This window comes from Sapajus apella, unplaced genomic scaffold, assembly GCF_009761245.1.
Source record: "Sapajus apella isolate SASKATOON/1434 unplaced genomic scaffold, GSC_monkey_1.0 scaffold7, whole genome shotgun sequence".
In the NCBI taxonomy this organism is placed as follows: domain Eukaryota; kingdom Metazoa; phylum Chordata; class Mammalia; order Primates; family Cebidae; genus Sapajus; species Sapajus apella.
In genome coordinates this window covers 20,078,999-20,104,799 of record NW_022436947.1, presented here as the reverse complement: position 1 = coordinate 20,104,799, position 25,801 = coordinate 20,078,999, and the positions used below count along the sequence as shown (strand labels likewise).

The 25,801-nt window shown below is 35.9% G+C and overlaps 1 protein-coding gene across 1 annotated transcript in view; it reads left to right on the top strand.

The window, feature by feature from the left end:
• CPED1 (cadherin like and PC-esterase domain containing 1) overlaps window positions 1–25,801 on the top strand; it is a 306,287-nt gene that overhangs the window by 30,283 nt on the left and 250,203 nt on the right. The window contains exon 4 of the mRNA XM_032276171.1: window positions 1,400–1,583. Within this exon, the coding sequence (XP_032132062.1) occupies window positions 1,400–1,583 (184 nt within the window). The remainder of the gene's footprint in view (window positions 1–1,399; window positions 1,584–25,801) is intronic.

Genomic DNA, 25,801 nt, shown 5'->3' with positions numbered 1-25,801 from the left:
TTGTGAGACATAAACAATGCAGGCCTGGCTGTTCAGGAGCTGATATATTTTTTTAAAATGTAATTTCCTTTAATGAGTTGTAATGGAAGTATGCATTTCAATTGGAAATTTCCAAAAGAGATTATGTTTGACTATTGAGAGCTGATTTGGAATTTGACAAGTGAAATAATGAGAAGAGGAAGGAATTGTAGGTGGAAGGTGCAGTGATGTATAAAGGAGCAGGTTGTGGATCTGGAATGAGGATGATTAAGAGTGTGATATGATCTGACCAGAGAAGAAAGGGCATAAGTTGAAATGATCTTGTGTTCCTTGATAACGATGTAGAATTGATTCTATTAGTGTGGGAAATAATAAAGACATTTAATTACTGAAAAACATGGCATTCACAATATGAAAAGATTGTGTTTTAGATTCATAAAATGTACAGGTTGACTCAGAGCTGTCATTGCAAGTACTTTAGATTCCCAATTGTGTTTTTTTACAGAGTCCCCCTCATCTTCGCCACCCCCTCCTTTGGCTCCTCTTGTTCAGCCTTTCTCCTGGTTTTCGCTGACCTCCATCCAATCTCACCACTCCTTCTAGTAATAGAAATAATCTGTACTTTATCAAGGTGTAATCTGAAGTGTTCAGGAAAAAAAGCAGTATCTGCCATTATGCCGTATACTGAATTAAATTGCAGCCTTTTTTTTTTCTTGTCAATTCAAAAATTCCCTTTGTTAGTAGAATTTCAATTCCCACTGTAAGAAAAAGGAATCTTTATATGAAAATCAATAAACTATTGAGGGAATAACCTAGAATTATGATACTTTAGTAGTTCTTGTCTCCTCACACGTGAAGACCCATTCTGCCTCACTGAGGTGGGTTCCAGTTTTGCTACATCCCAATTGAGAGAAACTGCAGCATTGCTTATCTACAGAGAGCTCTGAGATTCCTTCTCACCTTGACCCCTTCCTGTTCATGACTTTTCTGTACAAAACTCATCCTCTCTGAGTCGGTTTTCTCTACAATGTTTACCTAAAACAAGTATCAAAAGATACTGCAGCTAGAACTACTTTATAAAAGCACAATGCAGATGAAAGGCATTGCTATTAATTTGTTCAGCTAGAGTTGAGCTCTATATTTCTATACATCAGTATTCCTCCAAGGACCTTTATATTTTATGGCCTAAAATTTCCATCTTTCTGTTACAGTGAGGACAATTCAATTGACCTTCATTTCTTGCATATGAGTTTGTCTTTGTCTTTGTTGGCCTTTCAGAGAAACTGCCTTTCACTTCTAGAGAAAAACTTCAGGATGACTTCCCAAATAGCCCTTGATTTGCATTCATGATGTCCTTCAATGTCCTTCAAGGGAGACGTACTACTTTTATATATTGAATTTTTATGCCTTCTTTTTTTAGATCCAAGAATCAATGGAGACACACTTTGGCAGCCAGGGCCGCAGGGCCATACTCTACAGACCTCCTTTCTACAGCAAGACAGAGCTCCAGCTGCACCAGCACGTTCTTACTCAGCATGGCTATACAGTTGTCGTCGCTGAAGAAAAGCTCAATGCTGGCCCTGGACTGGGGCTACTAGAACAAGGTCAGAATAATAAGAAGTTAACTGCCAAAGTCACTTGACATATAATGTTAAACAATTTTCTAGAATGTGCTACTATCTCCCTTTAAAACAATTTATAAAAACAAATATGTCTCCATGACCAACTTTCTCATGTCATACAGAACTTATCTCTTTTTTTATACTTCCTCTCTATTTTTAACTGTATCTCTTTATTCCTGAAATTATTTTATTTATATTTTTGTAGCATTTTGGAGTTGCATAGTTCATGTTTAAATGCTACATAAAAAATGTTTATGTTTATGAGACTGAATACATGTTCTGCCCAGCACCCAAACTGCTTCATATTTTAAGAAAATTGCTGCTTCATGTGACTGCAAGTAGAATGTGCTGGAAATTGTTTCCAGAATCCAGCATAAATGTGATTCACAGATTGGCTCTAAATAGGAAAGAAATATAGATATTGATCATATGCACCATTACTTGTCAAGTACACTTATTTCTGTCATTTGGAGAGAATAATAAGAGACAAGTTTTTAAACAAGCTATTTTCAAAGAAAGTTGAGTAAATAATGAGAGTCAAAAGGGCAATAACAATAAGAACTAACATTTCTTGAGCAACTACCTATGGCAGATTCCATGCTGTACTCTGTATTCATGATCACATTTAACCCACACTGTAGCTGCCAAGCATCCTAAGATTAAGAAATGTTAATTCCAATTCCTAACCAGATTGCAGAAAAGGAAACTGAGACCTTGCAGGCTGAAGTGACTCACCCTGCATCTGACACCTGGTGTGAGGGATAGAGAGATGGTGATACCTGTGTTGCAACTTTCGCCTTCTCTGCTCTGGCTTTTTAATCTCTTCGATACTTCAGTCTCTCTTTTGATCTATAATCACGCACTTACCTATCATTATGAGTGCCACAAGGATGCAAGACCCTCATTCAGCATAAGCAAATCAGATTTTTCTCTTTATGATTGTACAATATATCTATTTTCCTATTTATTAAAAGGGGAGGAGGAGAAGCAATTTGAATTAACTGCTGATCTCAGCCATTTTTTCCCTCTTGGGGAGAACAGTCAGACCCTGGCATCACGTCGTTTTCACAACAATCTTGCCATCTTCACAGCACTCCAGTTAGGTGTCCCCTTGCTGGTTTGTGCTGGTGAATGAATGAAAGCAAGTTGAGAAGATGTTTCTGAGATGATTAGCCATGACCATCCTTTATCACATTGGCAATGAAATTGTGAGCTACTCAGAAGAAATTCTGAGGGAATAGAGCCCAGAAGATCTGCTTTGATGAGAAGAAAGAAGGTCTTAAAATATGCAGAGCCTGGGTCATGGGAACACAGGCATTCGTTTATGCCAGTTAGTCATCACTGCCTTCTAGGAGTAGTGTGGAAACCTAAAGCACTGAGCTTCTGGAAGCAAATGGGAAAAATAAAACAGAATAGGAAAGCTGTGAACTGAAAAGTAACTTTGTAAACCTTTCGGTTTCACTGGTATTGGCTCTATTACTTAAGACCAGTCTAAAGTTCTGGAATACCAGAAATGATATTTAGAAACCTGTTTATCAGAATAGCTATTGGCATAAAGAAAAAAATATAAAATGTTTAATCTTTCTTTTATTCCACAAAACATTTCTTTTATTCCACAATCACCAGTCGCTGAAGGGGTGATTGCATAAACACTGCACACTGCCATGGGACTCATGCTCATGTTCCTACAGTCGTGTAAAGTGGCCCTGATAACATGCTACTATTTTTTAAAATTCCTAAACTCCCCTTCCTTTTTGGTGCTGCTTCTGACTTTCTATGGGTACAATATGGATTATCTGTACATTTCAACTTGAATTCAATTTTAGTTTTCAATTTTCTCCAGCTGCAAAGCAGATGGATTTTATCTCCTCTTTCCCTTGATGTCCTTGGGTCAGTTTTACCAGAAAAAGGAGAATTGCTCTGCAGCTTCCAAATATCAAGAAAGTGCAAAAACAGCCTGAAGGCAATAGAATCTGGCAGCCAAAGGAACTGCTGGGCCCAGCGGCACAAGATAACTATATAATGTCACTCGAATTTGTCAGTGTAAATGCTGATTTGGTTCTCTTTTCCCACATTCCCACAGCTTTTAAAACATCTAGTTCCTACCTCATTTTTGGCATTCTTTTACTCTGTAAAATAAGGTATTATTACTGGATAGGCCTCAAGAAAGGGTAGCAATTTCACAATCTCATGAGTATGGACCATTGATTTTTGTTTTTTTCATTTGATTTTGTAGTTTTTACTATGAGCACAATGTGCATCAAACACCTGAAATTAAAAAAAAAAAAGAGTTGTGACTATAACATTTCATTGATGATTTATTGTATAGAAAGAAAACATTTTTATTGCAGCCTATTTTCCATGCCACAAATTTCATCTATAAATTATGTTTTGAATTACTCCAAAACAATATTTCCTAGGGATGTGATTCTTGTAGAATTTGTTTTTCTTTAGTTTCACATATTCACTTCATGGTTATTTTTACCATGTGAACCTCAACAGAGAATATGAAACTACAGTGAGCACATTTAAATGAAACCTCCCCAAGCTGAGTGGCCTGGGAGAAGACAAAACAATTCAGAATAATCTGGAGCCCTATTTCACTTCCTTTTACCACAGCATTTTCTTCTGTTTGCTAGCTTGTAATTTGAAAATATTACATTAAAAACAAAACAGATACTCTCACAAATGTTACTGAGTACCCAGGTGCAGATTTGATAAAAGTATTTTTCATCCTAGGACGATAAATATAAAAGGTATTTTCTCCATTGCACCTGTCTATTTCACCGGCTTTCCTCTCCTCTCCTGATCTACCCCACTCACCTAATCCACCCCATTCACCTCTAAAATATATCTAGAGTAGATTTTATCACTGGATCCAAATTATTTATGTATGCTTGAAGAATAGTACATATTTAGCAATTTTCTGTCAATTTCTGAATACACGTTGCACTTTCAAATTATGTATGTTATAATCCACACGAGAAACAAAATGCAAACCTGTAATCAAGCTACAGAATTAAAGTCACTCACTTTGTACCATCCTTTGAAGCACAAGTGGTCTCTTTCTAGCTTGGAGCCTTTTTTTTTTAAACCTTTTGAGGGACATAAAAGGATAAAAATTAGCAAAACTAAAATGGTCATAGGCCAGATAGGAAATACTTCACTATTAAATATAATCTTTACTGACAGAGTAAACTTTGAGCTTTGTATTTGATTTAGTTTTCCTATGACTTATTTACTAGACACTTACTGAAAAGGAAAAAGTAGGCAATTTTGAGTCCTAAATTAGAATATGGGTGTTATGGTCCCCCGCCCACTGGTTAATTCCTTTCTAGTGACATAAGAGAAGTTGATGTATCCATTGGGAAAGATTTTAGAGCTATGAACATATCACTTAAGCAACTTAAGTTCTCTGAGCCCTAGTTTGCTTGTCTTTTAAAGGCATTAATTATCTTAATTTCAGAGTAGTATGTGGTAGGGATTGAATCACTTTGTCCAACCTTAACAGAGTTTTAGAAGGAGACAAAGTAAAGTCCAGTCACTGTTTTATCTCATGCAGTAGCCAGAGAATGGCTACCCAGAATTTTCCTTGTTAAAAACAGCCACAAGCAATTCTTATGCATTGCCCAGTTTGAGGAAGATATATTATGAGGGACATATCACTGGTTCAAAGAGTATCAATTTTTAGAGTTAATTTTTGGAATAAAACAATGCAACAGTCTGCTTGCTATTATGCTATTATACTGCCTATGATTTAACTGCATAGGTATTTACAAACAGAATTGCATCTTTAATCTGGTTTTGAGAACAGTATGAGAACAATTGTTTTCATAGATTTAGGCCTGCAAAATGTAGCAGAGTAAAAACATGCACTATTATGGTTCTCCTATCCCTTGCTTTGGAAAAATATATCTTATGTCCCTGCATTTGTGAGAACATATAATTCTCTGAAGGAAAAGATAGAAACACCATTCAATTATACTGTTTCCTACCATGTAAGTGCTATTTAGTGAATTTACGCTTCAGTGCACAGTGGCCTAAAAGGAAAAGTTTTTATCCTACTCCAGTGGTAAAATCCAAGTAATATGTGGTCAAGGGACTCTGACTTAGAGTAGATTTTATCATTAGATCAGAATTATTTATGTATACTTGAAGAATAGTGCATATTTGGCAGTTTTCTGTCAATTTCTGAATACATATTACACTTTTAAATTATGTATAATTATAATCTACATGAAAACCAAAATAACAAACCTGCAATCAAGCTACAGAATTAAAGTCACTCTTGCAGTTTAAAATTGCTCTTGTTTTTACAACTTAGAGGTTTCACATAGAATATTTTTTGAAGAAACGCAAAAGTAACAGAACATATAGATGGTCTTGCCAAGGGCTGCCAAACTATAGCCCACTGGCTAAATCTGGCCCACTCCTGTTTCTGTAAATAAAGTTTTATTAGAACACAGCCACTCTCTTCTGTTTTTGTATTGCCTTTGGCAGCATTTGTTTTACAAAGGCAGAGCTGATTAATTGCAACAGAGGCTGTATGGCTTTTAAAGCCTAAAATTTTTATTATTAGGCCCTTTACAGAAAAAATTTCGTAGCACCTGCATCCATAATAGGTCTATGTAACTTGATCCCATACCAAGTTGATGATTAAACTGTAAGACTAAGATGTTTCATTTTTCAACTTACACCAAACCTTATTTGAAAAGGATTTGATGGTTTATAATAAAATATATACCAACACAATTAATGAAATATACATATAAACTTAGTACCCAAAGTTGCTATTCCACTTAGCTACCATTTAGGCTTAGGTTTGTCTGTGAGCCTCCAAGCACCTAGGACAATAAGAAAAAGAATAGAAGTTTACTCTCAGGAAGAAGGAACCATTATGATTCATCCCCCTAACTTCCCACATGTTCAAATAAGATATTTAAAATAATTTTTTCAAAGGGAGTATTAAGTAAACAACTGTAAGATGTACAATGTGTCAAAAGCCAGAGCAACATTTGTATTGCAAATGAAGTAGATGTCATATCTTGGTTCATATAACAGCATTCGAATATGAGTTGAGAGTATAACATTACAGCATGATATAGCGAAGACAATTCTACAAAGGGCTAGAGTTAATACTATGATAAATACTATTTATTGGTATTTGTATTGACATTAAACTTGATATACTGTGTTCTGGAGAATAGTGTTTAAATAATGCTGCTTCACAGCTTTTCACCTCCCAATAAGGACACTGTTATTTACCCAAATGTGTTCTTGGGAAAGACTATTAAAAGATATGCTTAATAGAGCCAGAGATACAGATCACTACTTAATGTTGTGGAAAATATGTTTAAAAAGAAAGACCTATTTCCTTCCTTGTTTATAATTTAATAGATTTCTATCTGCCTATATTATATTTACATTCACTTGCAGTTTAAAAAATGTCCAACATATCAGTGTATCACTTGAAATTTAGTCTAATTTTGAAGGTTTATTTATAGTGGCTACTTGCCAAAGGCTGTTTCTGAAGTTTCTATAGAAAATAAACATCCACTACAGATCAATCTTAACCTTTGTAATGGAAAACATATTTTACATTTTTCTCGTTGTTTGTAATAAAAAAGAAGCTTTAAGGAAGTCAAGCTTTAAATTGCCTATAAGTAAGAAGAGCTTAACCATGATAATAACTTTCTTGGGGGGGGTAGTAGACTTTGGGAATTTAAAAGCGTAAGCTTTGAAGTAAGACAAAAAGACAAAACCTAGGTTGGAGTTCTTAGTGTCACCTTTTAATGGTTACAAAACCTTGGGCAAGTAATTTATCCTCTCAAAGTCTTGGTTTTCTCATCTGCAAGTTGATCCTTTTGAGGTTGTCTTAAGAATGGTACATAGTAATCACCCCATAAACGGGAGATAAGATTGTTACTGCTGTCAAGAACTAGTTACAGAAAGGAGAATATGACATTTCCCTGTAGGGAGGTGCCTTTAAAATACACAGTAGTGTAAGAATGCTGCTGTTGGATGTTATTGTGGGTAAAACGAACTTGATGGGTGTTTTTCAGTTTAGCCTTCTTGACTTATATGTTCTCATTAAAAGGTCTGGGTTGTAAATCCTCCTGAAATTCTGACATACTCTCCTGGATTGTTCCCTTGGAAAACCTTCACATCAAATAAAAAAAAAAAAATCTGTAAGCCTCCTAAGGTCAGGGACCATGTATTTTCTGCTTATCATTTATAACCACACCTTCCACATGGGGCATATGATAAATATTTATTAAATCATGAACAAAGGAAGGTAAAATAGTGCATCAATATTTGGGCTCCTTAAACAGCAAATTCACTCAGGAAACTCATATTAAACTTTAATTTATGAAACTTTTATTTTATATGACCTTAGAGGAACACTGATATTCTACTTAGACTTAAATCCACCCTTACACCAAAGATAATGAAACCATAATCATAGTATTACTTAAGGCTGATGGTTTATACATCAAATGAATCTAGACTTCTGGGGCTTTTAGGTACTTGTGTCCATTTTTCAGAGTTTTACTCTTTCCTTGCTTTCGAGGCTGTCCTGTTACATTTGCCAGGTTACTTGACCTACTGGTTTTTGGACAGGTTGGATGAGTTTCGTTCTAAAGATACTCAGTTATAGGTGCTGTGAACTTTTCATAGGGATATATTCAGCAGAAACTCAAGCAAGCAGAAAGGCCAGGTCAGGAAATGTAGATTTGTGGATCATCTGCTGAGAGGTGATAATTGATTTACTGAAGGTTTAATAGCCTATAAAGCAGTGTAACACATAGTGTCACCTAAAGATGCTCTCCGGTAAAGAACATATAAAAGTAAGTACACGGCTTTTGCTGCTTGTGAACACAGAAAGCAAGAAGGTGAAACAGTCAAAAACGGTGTCATATCACTCAGGTCCTATCTGCATCCTCTATATTATGCTTTGTAATTTATTTCTTAGTATAATGTAAGTTTTATTGGTCTTCCAGTTCTTTGCTTTGAAAAAACATGTATTATGATCCAGAATTTTAATAACATACTTCTCTAGAAAAAAAGACACCATCAAATTATTCGCTTTTCTATCATCCAGGTGCTACTGGGTAAATCATTGTTTCAGTTCATAGGCTAGTAAATGACCTAAAAAGAGATACACATTTTTCTAAGTTTTTAACCTGCTCCTGGGGTCAAGTCTCAATATGTAGTTCCAAAGACTGACACAGAGTATATTTTATCATTTTGTCAGAATTACTTATGTGTACTTCCAGAGGGTTTATTTCTAGAGTTGCAGCAGTAGCCAGAACTGTAGCAGGAATGAGAAAACAGATTGCTCAACTAAAAAGAATCTTTCTGTGAGGCCCTATAAGTAGTTGAACCAATATTTTTTATTCCCATTGCTTAATGAGGTTCTTGAATGCAAGATTAATTTTAATAACTCTTGAAGGCATCACTAGGACCAGTTTATTGAAGGACATTTTATGGATCAGAGTTGTCCAACAATAGAACACCAAAAACACTTCTAGCAAAAAGTAGGAAGTTTTGTTGGAACAGAAGCAACTCTGGGTTGCTATATTATGTAGCAGAATGAGTGAAATGACCACCAAAGTTCTTTTTCAACTCTATAGTTCTGTGGTACAATATATGACTCGAACACACAGAATGAGAGAAAACAAGACAAAAATGTGAATCTCTATCATTGCAGAGATTCCTTTTCTTTAGTCTTCACTTTGTCTGGTGTGGTACGGGTATAAGAGAGGAATATGTAATCCCAGCACTTTGGGAGGCCGAGGCGGGTGGATCACGAGGTCAAGAGATCGAGACCATCCTGGTCAACATGGTGAAACCCCGTCTCTACTAAAAATACAAAAAATTAGCTGGGCATGGTGGCGCGTGCCTGTAATCCCAGCTACTCAGGAGGCTGAGGCAGGAGAATTGCCTGAACCCAGGAGGCGGAGGTTGCGGTGAGCCGAGATCGCGCCATTGCACTCCAGCCTGGGTAACAAGAGTGAAACTCTGTCTCAAAAAAAAAAAAAAAAAAAAAGAGAGGAATAGCAGGCAAGGAAGAGATGGAGAAATACCAGTCTGGAGCAAATCTGGAGGTGGCTTTCTTGGACTAGTAGTGCACGCTTATAGCAGATGCTTCTGCTGATAATTTAAGACTTGAGAGCCTAATGAACTTCTCTTCTCATTCCTTTTCCCCCTCTAGCCCCACGTCAGCACCCCATTGCTTTCCTGAGTTTAATATGCTCTATGACTATTTAGCAGGAAGACAAAAGAGTAAAGGTCACATTTAAAAGGCACTGTGTGTTTTGCCTTGCCGGTGTTTTGCTGAGAACACATTTGACATACGTTTTTCATTACAGAAGTAATTGGCTTTGGAGGGTATCAGAAGTGCTTCTGTACTTTAGTTAATCAAACTGGGGGGAAAAAAGAAATTGAATCAAAGAAACATATAAGACTGTACTATTCTACTTTATTGTGTTATGACACACAGTAATTGTATGCTCAGGTTTATTGTTATTTTCCTCGGTGCTTATAGAATTACTGATGTATTTACAACCAAACAGAATTTGTTCTTTAATTGGCTCACTGGAGCTCAAGGAATGTTTATTTAACCTTAACTCGGCTGAGTTGTTTAGACTACAGGGACTTGAGTTCAATTTACTTTAATTTTTGAAAAAAAATTCTTATTTATAAAAGCTGAGCTTAGAGTGACCTCCCAGCATTCTGATGTTTTCTTTACCCTTTGCTGTGCACTGAGAACAAAAAGCCAGTGTTTCATTTCTACTCCAGAGAAACTAGACTGCTTCCTTAAATGGGTTAGCCCTTACAACTGAAAATGGCAACCAGATGTTTACCAAAGTCCCTAACATTGCTCCTTCAAGCCTAGCTTCTTTCTAATTGTTTGATCTTTTTAAGTTTCATAGAAACCAGATTGTGTATTTAAATTGTCTAAAGCTGGAAAATGTTTAAATAAAGCTTTGAAGATGCTTTCTCTGAACTGTCTTGTTAGATGTGCTTTCTTTTATTTTTAAGGAAAAGTGCAGCATTGAAAATTTAATAAGTAATTTATTTTAGGTCATTGTTCTTTTTGTATATCTTTAAAATGGAAAAGACTATTTTTTTAAAAAAAGAAATTAGACATTTTTTGTTTGGTTTTGCCAGACTAAACTATGCTTTGAGTGACAGATTTAATTTGTAAAAACAAATAATATTCGTATTATATTTAGATTGAGGAAGGACTCCAGGAAAGATAAACAACTTCTTTCATATGGGACCTTTCAAACTGCAGTTTGTGGATTAACTAAAAAAGGAGTTTGGAGACTCCAGATGCAGTGAGTTTACTACGCCAATGCATTATAAAGTTTAGCTGCTTGAAGCATTTTCAGCATTTTCCTCAATTTGGGAGGAGTTTCGGAGCATCTAACTATAGTTCCCAGACTGTCTTTTAATTATTGTACAACTTTTACTTTCTACTCTCAATATTTATAAATATTGTTGAAACCTCCCAACTCACTTCCTTTTTAGACTTGACATTTCCCAAATTAATTAACGTTTTCCCCTGATGGTCTTTCATCATTTTTAGCTGAAGTTGCTTCCTTCTAACACTGTCTCTCGGTGGATGCACAAACTACCATTTGAAGAATAAAGACTTAAGGATACGTGAAATGTTTTTTCATAGCAATATTTCTCCAATTAACTGTCTATAATGACTTTTCCCCCACCCACCTCCTAAAATCGTGCTGTCAAAATTTACCAAGAAACTCCTTTTTGTTAGGAAATTCAGTCACTGTTGAATTGCAATATTTTTGGTATGAGAATAGATTTGAGCATGAGTAGAAAGAATATCAGTGTTTCTCAAAAGTTATATAAATTCTTTTTAAATAATGAATTAAGCATTGATGCAAATTTGCTGAGGTAATTTCTCAGTTTCCTTTTTCTTACTCTAGCAGTGTTTCCCAAACTTGATGAAATGAATGAGTGAGCCATAGTGGAATAAACACCACTGTGTCCTTGCACGTCGTAGTGGTTGGGAGTGTTTTTCCAAAGCCTTTTCTCTCTTAACCTCCTGAATGATGCCTGCATCTCCCATCTTTTGATCCCTCCTTCTTTGTGTTCATTCTCTAAATATGGACATTCTCCCATACATTTATCCCCAGTCATATTTTTTCCCTTTTCTTGATACTCCCATCAAGAATTTTTTCTGCTCTGCAGATGTAATATTCCCCTCAGGAGATAAAGCCTCTAAATAAGGTTGAATCCTACCTAATCTGTCTCCTGTGGGCAGAATTTGGAGAGTCAGGATTGTCCAGGTACCTGACAGATGTGTTGATTTGTGTGTCCTACTGCCTCAACATGTATAAAACACAATGGATGGTGCTACCCTAGCAGTATCTGTCGTTCTTACCTGATATGTTTCTGTTGCTTGTTCAATATTCTCTCACTCTCAGCTGTAAAGCTCATCATCAGATCCCTCATCCCCATTAGGAGACCACTATGGTTTGAGAAGTCTTTCTTAAGCTCTGAGCAATTTTTTCTTTCTTAATAACTTGTTAATTTCAGTGATTCCAACTTTATATTTCCATTGAGCAAAAGACAGTGGTATACCTATCAAAACAAAATAAAACGAAAAAACAGAGAGGACTTCCTTACTCAGGTGAACTGGAATTTCAAGTTTTCTAGAAAAACTGGCCTGTCCAAGGATATGCCTTCCTTACAGTGTCAGTTTTTCTTTCCTGAAATCACAACACATATTTGTCACCAAGTCCTGTAAAATGTGCCTCTGCTCTGCCATGGCTCCCCTTTCCCTACAGCTGCTTTGCCTCATCCTTGTGCTATGAAAGTAGCTATTAAACACCCCTATTATTTTCTACTAAATAGAACATATATTTCTTAATCAAGCATTCAATACTTTCCTATGCCATGGAGTCAGACACTTCCACATCCCTGCTGTAGCCATGGTTCTCAGGCCTGTCCACACACTCCAATTACTTAAGGATCTTAAAATTTAAAAAAGCCAATATCCAGGTGGCATTACAGAAAATTAAATCAGAATTTTGGGGGAGGGAGATGGACCAGGACATCATTATAAAAAAAAATGTTTATGAAGACATCATTATTTTTTTAAAAAATGTTTCCCATGTGATAGTAATACGTGGCTAGGGAGGAGAACTGTAGTAATTGGCCTACTCACCTTTGCCTGATCACACTTCAGAGCTTTCTGCCTTGCATTACTGTTGAAGTTCTTGTTTCTTAGACTTCCCTTCTTTCTGTCAGTTCTCTCTGTCTCTCTCTCTCTTTTTTTTTTTTTTTTTCGGCTCACTGCAGCCTTGACCCTCTGGGCTCAATGAATCCTCCCACCTCAACCCTTGAGTAGCCAGCACTACAGGCACGTGCCACCAAGCGCAGCTAATTTTTCTTGTATTTTGTAGAGAGGGGGTCTCATTATGTTACTCAGACTGGTCTTGAACTACTGGGTTCAAGCAATCACCCCACCTCAGCCTCTCAAAGTGCTGGTATTACAGACGTGAGCCATCTCACCTGGCTCTGTCATTTCTTAAAGTTCAAGTGAATATATGAATTGCTCCCTTAATTCTTCTCAAACTAGAAATGGTGAACAAATTTCCTTAGAACTCATCACACATTATTCATATGTCTCTGATGCCTAGGGTATGCTTTGTGTCATACTTTTTGATAATTTTTGTGTGTTCATCTTATCTCCCCTTTTGTATTATAAACTTCTTGTGAAGCAGAGAGTATTTTATTCATCTATTCTATTCTACATAAAACAATGTCTTGCATATACCTAGTAGATACACAATTAAATGTATATGCAATTGAAAAAAGTAAACCTACAAATACACTAATAAAATAGCTGAATCCCTCCTTTAGATATTCAAGTACCATTTTCTTCTTTGGACTTCTGGAAAAAAAATTAGTAATCATGATAAGAAATAGCTGTATCATAGAGCAAAATGAAACGTGCTCAGGGCTGTTTCTAAGCTCAGCCAACTGAGGAACAGAACTTATGTCCTCACTACTCCTAGTGAAGGCTCTTTGTAACCTTCTTTCAGATTTCATCAAACCAGTGATAGCTCTGTTTCCAAAGAAAGAATTCTACCAACAAGTTAATTATAACCATTTATAATAATAATAACGAGTTTCAGCTCTTTCTTGAAGGAGAAGTAGGAAAGTCACATGTGAATCTCACCATTTATACAATAAAATGTTCCATTTAAAGTGGAGAACTTTTGGAATTTAAAAAATCTTGTTTAACATTCCACCTACTTACCAGAGTCACTAAACAAGTGTTAAGGGATGAGGAGGGCAGAGGAAACTCTCCGGGACCTGACGAGCTCTATGTTTTATAATTATCAGATGCTAAAGGGAATCCCTGTCTGGATGTTTGCCTGGAATCACAGTTTTGGCAAAGCTCTACCATGGTACCTACTGATTTGCTAGGATGGTGATTTTCAAATTTGGCATGCATCAGAATTCTCTGGAAGGCTTATTAAGTTGCAGACTGCTGAACCCTACTCAAGAGTAGATCTGATTCCGTAAGAATAGGGAGGCAGGTTAAAAATTTGGATTTCTAACAAGTGTCCAGGTAATAGTAATGTGCTAGTACTGGGACCACATATTGAGAATGATTGCGCTAGTTCCTTTTTCATTATATTTTTTCAGCTTTTCTTACAGAAGCAAAAAGAACTTCTGGATATTTGTTACTTATGTAGTTAGTAGCCAAACAACTCCTCATTTGCCTTGCCAGGACCTTGAATCAGCCTTTCACGTTGGTGAGAATCCCCACTACTGAATTTGCTAAACGCTGAACCCATGAATTATGAGTTGACTTGCAAAGTATTTCTACATGTTAGTTTAATTCTTTACAGTCAAACCCAATTATCTCTTTTTGAAATGACAGCACAAGCAGCTGAGTTTAGACTGTCTTTGGACACATTAAACTTTCAGGAAGAAAGTAGGATTGAGGCAAAAATATAGACATATGATTTGTTGCAAATAATAATTATAGGCCCCCAAGGAGAAGCAAGATGATATTGTGGAAAAGAACATTGGCCTAGGTTGCACTGTCCATGTGAAACCATGTCTAAATTGCTTAATTTCTCTAGGTGCCTTTTATTTTCATAAAATAAATATTTTGGATTAAATGACCTTTAAGGTCCATTCCATTTGAAAAGTACAAAAAGAAGTACACCAATGAATGAGAGGGATTACCTGTAACCCACCAACAATAATAATTAATTTGGATGTTTATTTATAAGCTTTTTATACCTTTTATGCAGTTTTCTAGCTTGCTTTTTTAGCCATAAAAACCTTGTAAACATTATTTCAATGGCTGCATAAAGTTATATAAACGTGTTTAATGTTTCCTTAACCTAATTTGCCTAGTCCTTCCAACATCATTAATTATATTTCCCACTGTTTTGCTGTTGTAAATAAAGCACTGATAACATTATTATAAACAAATCTTTTTCCACATTCCTAATTAGTTTTAGTATAGATTTCTGAAATTAGTTACTGGAATTAGTTACTGGAATAAGGAATGAGGATCGTTTCTTTCCTTTTTTTTTGAGACAGAGTTTCACTCTTGTTGCCCAGGCTGGAGTGCAATAGCGTGATCTCAGCTCACTGCAACCTCTGCCTTCCAGGTTCAAGCGATTCTCCTGCCTCAGCCTCCCTAGTAGCTGGGACTACAGGCATGCACCACCAGGCCAGGCTAATTTTGTGTTTTTAATAGGGATGAAGTTTCTCCATGTTGGTCAGGCTGGTCTCAAACTCCCGACCTTAGGTGATCTGCCCTCCTCGGCCTCCCAAAGTGCTGAGATTATAGGTGTGAGTCACTGCACCCGGCCAAGAGTAAGAATCATTTCTAAAGCTCTTCATTTGTGTTATCCAAATTCATCTGAAAAGGTTAAGTCATTTCCCATCAGTTACATATTTTCCATGTCACCAAATTTCATCTATCAAATCTCTTATTTTAATAAGTGAAGCTGTTTTAAGATTGAGAACTTTACCTGTTATTCTATGGAAATATAGATGAAATTCTAAATTCATAGTCATAGTATAAAACTAGTGAAGTTTCTTCTAGAAAATTGTTATTTGTGTCATAGTAGAAATGCTGGGAATGAAGAATGGCAGGCACGTTCCACAGTTATCTGAAAACTCATCCAGATAGCAAATGTATCAGGAATAATGAGAGTTTACATTTCCATTGGTTTGTTTGCTCAAATATTTCTATTCATTATTTGTCCACCTTAAGGAGAGACAGCATATTAAGGTTTATCAGCAACAATTTATTTTCTGTGGTACCTGAAATTTCTACTTTATAATTGTACACAGCATGATTACCGCATGATAAAACTGATTTTTATTTCTTGTCTCATGGAAAGAAATTCTATTATCTTGTCTGGTTACATTGAGTATTTTTAAGGCAGTCTTTCTTATGTCAGAGATATTTTGAATTTTAAAATGATCAATATCCAGGCTAATTTGATATATGTTTTCATATCTGTATAACTTATATGCTACTCTTTTACCTTCTGCCTCTTTACAAACAGTACATGATAAAAGTCTTGCTATATCAACATTGATTAAAAATGATACATTTTTAAATCAGTAGTTTTAAGCTAGCCTTTATTGAGTACAGTATTCCTCCCTTATACTTGTTTTCATTTTCCATGATTTCGGTTACCCGTAGTCACCTGCAGTCCAAAAATATTAAATTGAAAACTCTGAAATAAACTATTTGTAAGCTTTAATTGGGCATCCTTCTGAGTAGCATGAAGAAATCTCAAGCTATCTCTCTCTGTTCTGCCCCAGGACATGAATCATCCCTTTGTCTAACATCTCTATACTGTGGATGCTTCCCACCCTTGAGTCACTTAGAAGCTTTCTAGTTATCAGATCGACTTTCAACTCAGTGCTTGTACTAAAGTCATCCTTATTTTACTTGATGGCCCCAAAGTGCAAGAGTAGTGATGCTAGCATATTGTTATAATTGTTCTTTTTATTATTATTATCATTAATCTCTTACTGTGCCTAATCTATAAATTCAGTCTTATCAAAGATATGTATGTATAGAAAAAAAACATGGTATTTTAGGGTTTGGTACTATCCACAGTTTCAGGCATCTACTGGGAGGTCTTGAAACGTATCCCCTGCAGATGAGGGGGACTACTATATTAATTAAATGCATTGTTCTATGCACTTTATATGTATTAACTAATCTATTTCTCACATCTAGTTCATGAAGTAGATATTTCTATTTCAACAACGAGCTGAGATTTAGACAGCCACATATCCAAAGCAGTTCATATCATAAATGGTGGAGTTGAGACTTGACCCAAAAGTCAGCCTATCATCAAACCTGAGCTTTTTACCAGAATATCATACAAATTTCCTGGAAGTTTGTAGAAAACATATGCTTAATTCTTTTAAATATATTATTGTATGCATACACCATATTTTTAAATGAATTCCTTCTTAATAGATAGATTTTTTAAAACTTGTTGCTATAAAATACAACTTTGCTGTGATATTCATTTATATTATATTTTGGAGATTTGAGTAATAATGCAAAATTATTGCATCAATAGGTAAAAATATTAAAACTGTGGACCTCCCTGCCAACTATTTTCTGTTTTCTTTGAGTCAGGGTCTTGCTCTGTTGCCCAGGTTGGAGTGCAGTGGCACGATTGAGGGTTCAAGTGATTCTCCTGTCTCAGCCTCCTGAGTAGCTGGGATTACAGGTGCCCGCCACCACCAGCTAATTTTTTTTGTATTTTTAGTGGAGATGAGGTTTAACCATGTTGATCAGTCTGGTCTCAAACTCTTAAACTCAAGTAATCTACCCAGCTTGGCCTCCCAAAGTGCTGGAATTACAGGTGTGAACCACCACATCCAGCCACTCTCTGCCAATTTCTCTGCAAAAAGATGGTTTCTGTTTTTACTTCCACCAGCATTGCAGATTCCCTATGTGTCTTCAGTATTACACATTATCACATCTTCAGTATTAGATATTTATCTCATCAGATTAAAAAATGATACCAAATTTCTATTTTTAATAAAAAGTTTGATTTTTACATCAACTGAAAATGTACTAAATGCCATTTTAAATAATTTTATTTGCAAAACTTTTAATACTATGTATATATGAACAAACAGTTAATAGAAAAGCAAATTCAAATGACAAAATGAAGAAAAGATGCTGGAATGCACAAAAAGTTAGGGAAAGACAATTTAAAGTATAATGTATTACTTTACATTCATGAGATTGGCAGAACCCAAAATTGGTGATATCATCTATTGATGGTGGGGATTCTGAGAAAGAAAACTCTCATACATTGCTTGTGGAAATGTGAAATATTATGGCCTTTTTTGGGAGAGCAAGCTGGAAACATCTTTAAAACTTTAAATATACTTTGAAACCAGCAATCTTATTCTTGGGAACCAGTATAATAGAATTTAAAGTATCAAAGCATTATAAAGCATATATATATAAATCTTAAAATTAATAATGTTAATGAAGAAGAAAAGTGATTTTAAATAAGGATAAACAAAAGAAGCGAGATGGCTATACAAAGTTTTAGTAGTAAATAATTAGAGATAAAAACAGCAAATTATGTTCAAAGCATTTCTGGAAAGGTAGAAAATTAATGTTATGAGACTAAATGAAACTATGATTTGGCATAATTCTGTTAAAATATGTGAGATTAAAATGTGCTTCTCCATCATTCTCAGCTAACTAACACAGGAACAGAAAACCAAACACTGCATGTTCTCACTCATAAGTGGGAGTTGAACAATGAGAACACATGGACGCAGGGAGGAGAACATCACATACCGGGGCCTGTCAGGGGATTAGGGGCTAGAAGAGGGAGAGCATTAGGAAAAACACCTAATGCATGCAGGGCTTAAAACCTAGATGACGGATTGATAGGTGCAGCAAACCATCATGGCACGTGTATACCTATGTAACTAACCTGCACATTCTGCACATGTACCCCAGAACTTAAAGTAAAAGAAAAGGAAAAGAAAAAAATGCTTCTTAGAGGCGTAGGAATGATGCAGTTTAATAGTACTTGGCATAATTTCACATTGACCTAAATACTCTTCATCTCATAGATGACAGAATTATTAGCCTTAGGAGACACTTCTGATATAGCCTTGGCTCCTGGGAACAGGGCCAATTTTAGGAAAATTGTGAAGTGGATGAAACTTGTCTTAGGCAATAGCCCTGTTTACTCATTACCCAGCTTCCTCCATACCTAAAGCGCCCACATAGGATCCAAGGAGGCTTGGGCTGGCTTGCCAGGTGGTGCCTACCACCTGGAGCTTGTTGTTATTTACCCATGAACATATACCTTCCTCCATCATATTTCAGGGCTCGAGATGTCATCTATTCTAGCAAATGAACTTGTAATATCAATAAGAGAAAACTGCTGAGCCTGGTTCTAGGTAATATGCATACATTTTAACTGAGGCGAACTACTGTGTGAGGTCCTCTCTTTCTTAGACTGAAACCACTGCTGAGTGTCTGTCAAGCTAATATTTCTTCCTTCTATGGGAGGAATGCCTGCTGAAGAAACATGAGGACATTGGACAGTTAGAAGAGATTATTTTCTGTGTTTTCTACATGACACTATGTTATGTCACTGTGTTCAGAAGCTTTAAATAATAGTCTGACAAGACACATAGAAGCACATTTTGTTACTTGAAAGTTCATCACCTGGATCTGGGATGTATCTGCCTGTATCAACCTACCACCTACATAGCCATTCATTAAATAAATGCTTATATAAAGCTTATCAAATACTGGGCAGTGTCCTAAACACTTTACAAATATTAACTCACTATCCCTGTAACATCCCTAGAATGTCAGTATTATCATTCCTGAGAGGTCTGAGTTTTATGCCTCACATCCTGTTTGAAATGACAGTGAACAAGCTCATTGGATTATCTATTGTTTGATTTTAAAATGGACGATAAGATTTCCTTCATAAATATCTCACAGTCATGTTATGGTTGGGTTCAATAAATCTCCAAAGATTATTGAAAATAATGCTTATAGATAGGAGATGTGTAATTTAAAATACTTGTGGCATTAAGTAATAAGCCATTGAGAGACAGTTGATTCTTTTTCTCATGTTAGTGAATTATATTTTCTCAAGGCTTAATTCTCATCTGTGCTGAATTAGTATAGATTTATTCTTGAAATAAATTAGCAATCAGTGGTTCTCTCCTCCCTCTCAGACTTCTCACAATCCCCAATGTCTTATTATATAATGTTAACCTAGATATGATGAGGTTTTATTCATTACATTTCACAGAAGTCCTGCAAAATGACATTTAGTAGAACAAGAAGAAGGAATAATATTTGGTGAAGTGTCATAATGATAATTATACACTAAAACCTCTTTTGCTGTTCTGCAGAATTTGGCATAGGAATGTCTGTCAAAAGCCATATTGTATACTCAAGTAATAAAAGAAGCCAAGATAAAGCATCAAACTCATAATAGGGATTATGAGGAGGACATTATTATAGTCAGACATCAAGGATTTTATAAGTGACACTAAACACTCAAGTTTTATTCAACACAGTGTTAGTAAATAAGAGCTATATGTAGGACACTATAATTGGTGTGGGCAGGGGAGAGAGCATTACAAAGGTGAAACCTTTCAAAGAACAATTGGGCAGAGGTTTCTATCAGTGTTTCTCAAACTCTCTTGTGTATGCCAGTCATCTAGGGATCCTATTGGCAAATTCTGATTTGGCATGGTCAAAGTTTGGGTCTGAAAATTTGCATTTCTACCAAGCTTTCAAGTCATGACAATGTGGATCTATGGACCATTTCTAAGTAGCAAGGCTATACATGTTTAAATGTAATATCGGGTAAAATAGAAGCAGTCTGAAAGGCAGAAATAAAATGTTTTGGGAGAACAGAAAAGGAAAGGGCCAATTCTGAATGTGGGGAGATAGGAAGGTGTCACAAGTAGAGCACTTGGCATGTAAGATTGATTTCTCAAGCAAATATTGGAGGGGAGAGAATTCAGCAGCATGAGCTGGATATAGACATACGGGTTTGTAAGAGCTTGGACTTTCAGGGACCAAGAAAAGTCAGGTGCGGCTGAAGAACAGGAGTGTTTGTGATAGGGAGGGGGCTACTTGTAGGGAAAGGAGACTAGAAGATGGGGTTGGAGTCCATGTGAAGGAACTTCGTTGCTTTGCTAAGGAATTTGACCTGTATTGTTCTGACAAGGATGAGATCTGTATTTTAAGAGGATAACTTTGGCTATAGGAAGAAAAATAGATTCTAGAAGGAAAAATATTTAGAAGCAAGGAGACTAGCTAGAAGATTTGCAGAGATGGTGAGATCCTAGATTTAGAGAATGGAATAGGATTTAAAAATGCCAGGAAATATTTAAGAAATTTAAATTTAGAATTGATGGTGTTTGAAATTAATAGGATTTGGTAATGAGGAATAAGTACAAGTTGAAGGTGTCCTTATGCCTTCTAGTTTGGAAAGTGGCTATAGCTTTGTAAGGATGGGCATGGTGGCTCAGGCCTGTAATCCTAGCACTTTGGGAGGCAGAGGTGGGAGGATTGCATGAGCCCAGGAGTTTGAGACCATCCTGGGCAACATAGTGAGACCCCTGTCTCCACAAAAAATTAAAAAGTAGACAGGTATAGTGACATATAGCTGCATTTCCAGCTACTCAGGGAAGCTGAGGCTGGAGGATCACTTGAGTCCAGGAGGTCAAAGCTGCAATGAGCCATGATCGCACCACTGCACTACAGCCTGGGTGAGAGAGTGAGACCGTGTCTTAAAAAAAAAAAAAAAGGAAAAAGAGCAGATATTTTGGTGGGAGATAATGGGTTCAGATTTGTATGTGTTCAGCAGGGCATCTCTTCTAGAGTATTACTGGAAATGTCTCTTGAATCATAAGAAAGATTAAGAAATGTGAGTTTGGGGGCCAATGACAGAAGCAATAGTTAAAGCAATGATGTCAATAAAATACCAAAGGAGTTGTTGAATTTAGAGAGAAATAGTCCTAAAGGTAAAGGAAAGATTGGGATTTGAGGGTCTGCATGTAATTTTAAAGCATTTAAAAAAAAATTTCAATAGGTTTTTGGGAAGCAGATGGTGTTTGGTTACATGAATAAATTACTTAATGTTGATTTCTGAGATTCTGGTGCACCCATTACCCAAGCAGTGTGCACTGTACCCAATGTGTAGTCTTTTATCCTTTGCCATCTCCTACCTTTTTCCTCAAGTCCTCAAAGTCCAGTTTATCATTCTTATGCCTTTGAGTTCTCATAGCTTAGCTCCCACTTATGACTAAGAACATATGATGTTTGATTTTCCATTCCTGAGTTACTTCACTTGGAATAATGGTCTCCAGTTCCATGCAGGTTGCTGAGAATGTCATTATTTCATTCCTTTTTACAGTTGAGTAGTATTTCATGGTATATATATACTACATTTTATTTATCCACTCATTGATTGATGAGCATTTGGGCTGGTTCTATATTTTTGCAATTGCAAATTGGGCTGCTATGAACATGCATGTGTAAGTATCTCTTTCATGTAATGACTTATTTTCCTCTGGGTGGACACCTAGTAGTGGGATTGATAAATCAAATGGCAGATTTACATTTAGTGCTTTAAGGAATCTCCACATGGTTTTCCATAGTGGTTATACTAGTTTACAATTCCACCAACAGTGTAAAAGTGTTCCCTTTCTCTACTTCCACACCAACATCTGTGATTTTTTTATTTTTTGATTATGACTGTTCTTGCTGGAGTGAGGTGGTATCGTATTGTGGTTTTGATTTGCATTTCCCTGATAACTAGTGATGTTGAACATTTTTTCATATGCTTGTTGACAATTTGTACATTTTCTTTTGAGAATTGCCTTTTCAAGTCTCTGTCCCACTTTTTCATGGGATTGTTTGTTTTGTTCTTTCTGATTTGTTTGAGTTCCTTGTAGATTCGTTTGAGTTCTTTGTAGATTCTGAGTATTAGTCCTTTGCTGGACGTGCAGATCATGAAGATTTTCTTTCACTCTGTGGGTTGTCTTTTAATTCTGCTGATTATTTCTTTTGCTGGGTACAAGCTTTTTAGTTTAATTAAGTACCTTTTATTATCTTTGGTTTGGTTGCATTTGCTTTTGGGTTTTTGGTTATGAAGGCTTTGCCTAAGCTAATGAAGGGTTTTTCTGATGTCTTCAAGAATATTTATGATTTCAGGTCTTAAATTGAAGTCTTTGATCCATCTTGAGTTGATTTTTGCATAAGGTGAGAGATGAGGATCCAGTTTTATTCTTCTACATGTGGCTTGCCAATTATCCGAGCACCATTTGTTGAATAGGGTGTCCTTCCCTCACTTTATATTTTTGTTTGCTGTGTCGAAGATTAGTTGGCTATAAGTGTTTGAGTTTATTTCTGGGTTCTCTATTCTGTTGTAGTGGTCTATGTGCCTATTTTTATATCAGTACCATTCTGTTTTGGACTATGGCCTTATAGTATTGTTTGAAGTCAGGTAATGTGTAATGTGATGCTTCCAGATATGTCCATTTTTTTTAGTCTTGCTTTGGCTATGTGGGCTCTTTTTTGGTTCCATATGAATTTTAGGATTATTTTTTCTAATTCTGTGAAGAACGATGGTGGCATTTTGATGGGAATTGCATTGAGTTTGTAGATTGCTTTTGGCAGTCTAGTCATTTTGACAATATTGATTCCACCCATCCGTGAGCATGGGATGTGTTTCCATCTGTTTGGGTCATCTATGATTTCTTTTCATAGAGCTTTGTAGTTTTCCTTGTAGACATCTTTCACATCCTTGGTTAGGTATATTCCTAAGTATTTTATATTATTTATTTATTTATTTATTTGCAGCTATTTTGAAAGGGATTGAGTTCTTGATTTGATTCTCAGCTTGGTCGCTGGTTGGTATATAGCAGAGCTACTGATCTGTGTACAGTAATTTTGTATCCTGAAACTTTGCTGAATTTGTTTACTAGTTCTAGAAGCTTTCTGGATAAGTCTTTAGGGTTTCCTAGGTATACAATGATACCGTCATCAAACAGCGACAGTTTGACTTCCTCTTTGACTTCCTGCCAGTTTGGATGACCTTTATTTCCTTCTTTTGTCTGTTGCTCTGGCCAGGATGTCCAGCACTATGTTGAATAGAAGTGGTGAAAGTGGGTATTCTTTTCCTGTTCTAGTTCTTGGGGGAATGCTTTCAACTCTCCCCATTCAGTAAAATGTTGGCTGTGGTTTTGTCTTAGATGGCTTTTATTACCTTAAGCCATGTGAGGGGCTGCGTGTATTAAGAAAGAGCTTTCAACTCCAAACTTGCTCTATTTTTCATTCCTCTGAATGTTTTTTAAAAATTGGAATTTATTTGTGGAAGAATGCATGTTGCATAAAAAGTACTTGTTTTCCCTTTTGGCATTATAATGCTGATTGGTTTTGTGATACAACATCCTTAGTATAAAATATTTTGTTGAGATATGTAATTAACATGTGAAACTTTGTGTCTAGTTACCACGATATAACAATCATCTCTTATTTCTTCTGGAGAATTCATTTATTCAGACTTTTTAAAAACTAAGTCCATGATTTATTAAGATGTTCTTAGTTTTCACCTAATGTTCTTTTTCTGTTTCAAAACCCCACCCAAGATACTGTATTACATTTAGTCATCATGTTTCGTTCAGCTCACTCCTCTTGGCTGTGACAGTTTCTCAGACTTTCTGATTTTCATGACCTTGACAGTTTTGAGAGGAACTGGTCAGCTATTTTGATGTCCCTCAGTGGGAATTTGCCTAATGTTTTTCTCATGATTAGACTAGAGCTATGGTTTAAGGGAGTGTGAACACAGAGATAAAGCATCATCCTTATCACATCATGTCAAGGTTTGTACTACCCACATGACTTAGCTCTGTTAATGTTAACCTGATTATCTGACTGAGGTTATGTTTGCTAGGTTTTTCCACTGTAAAATTATTCTTTTTTTCTATCTTTCCATATTGAACTATTTGGAAGGGTATCACCGTGTGCCATTCACACTTAAGAAGTAGGAACTTATGCTCTATACCTCCTTGAAGGCCGAGTAGCTACATAACTGTTTTGGAATTCTTCTGCATGAGAGATTTGTCTCTTCATCTCTATGTATTTATTTATTCAGTCAGTTATTTGCACCATTATGGACTCATGGATATTTATTTTCTACTTTAGGTTATAATTCAACATTACTCTGTTTATTTAGTTGCTCAGATTGCTCCAGCTCTAATTGTTGACTTCAGTGTATCTTTGATATACCGTTGTCCTTGCTTTTGTTTGTTTGTTTGCTTGTTTGTTTTTAGCACTTTCTTACTTTCTAACATTGCAACGTTCTAGGCTCATCTTGTGTATTTCCTGCCCCAACTCTTGAATCAGTTATTCCTCCAACAACATGGTTCCTTTTATAGGAGAACGGTATCGTAAACCAACATTTTGCACTGGGTGTTTTCTGAATTTTAAATTGCTGCAGCGTTACTATCTTTTAAGGTTTATTAAGATGCTGAGCATTTCAGACATTTAGAAATTTAGTAAAATGCGATAATGAAAATTTTGTCCCAGACAGACAACAGTGTTGAGAGCAGTAAAAATGTAAACACACATACCCACACATGCATATAGTTGGTTACACTTCAAAAGAAGATGAGATAAATGGCATAAAAACATTTTTTAAAAAGTCATTTTAAAAAACTAGGAGGGAACTTTAGCAAGCCTTCTAAAGTGAACGTTTCTTAAAGAGTTTATTTCACAACAGTAAACTCATTAATTTCCTCTTATGTTTTTTTTAAATGGCAAACTTCTTCACAGCAAACATCTTTTGTTTTGCAAAACCTAAGGATAACATTTCTTTCCTCAATTTATGGGAAGCTTAGAAAAATTTAGGAAGCTCAAACTCATCACACATACTATTATATTTCATTGATCTATACAACCTCTTTTCGGCAGAAAGAGAGTAGACACTAGGACAGGGAAAGCCTGATCTCTACTATGGGTTTAGGCCATTCGTGGAGAAAATGGTTTAGAAATTCTCTGTTGTGAAACATAACACTTTCATTAAGCCTTAAAGGATATGGAGCCACAAGCATAGCAAGTAAACACTCATGGCAAG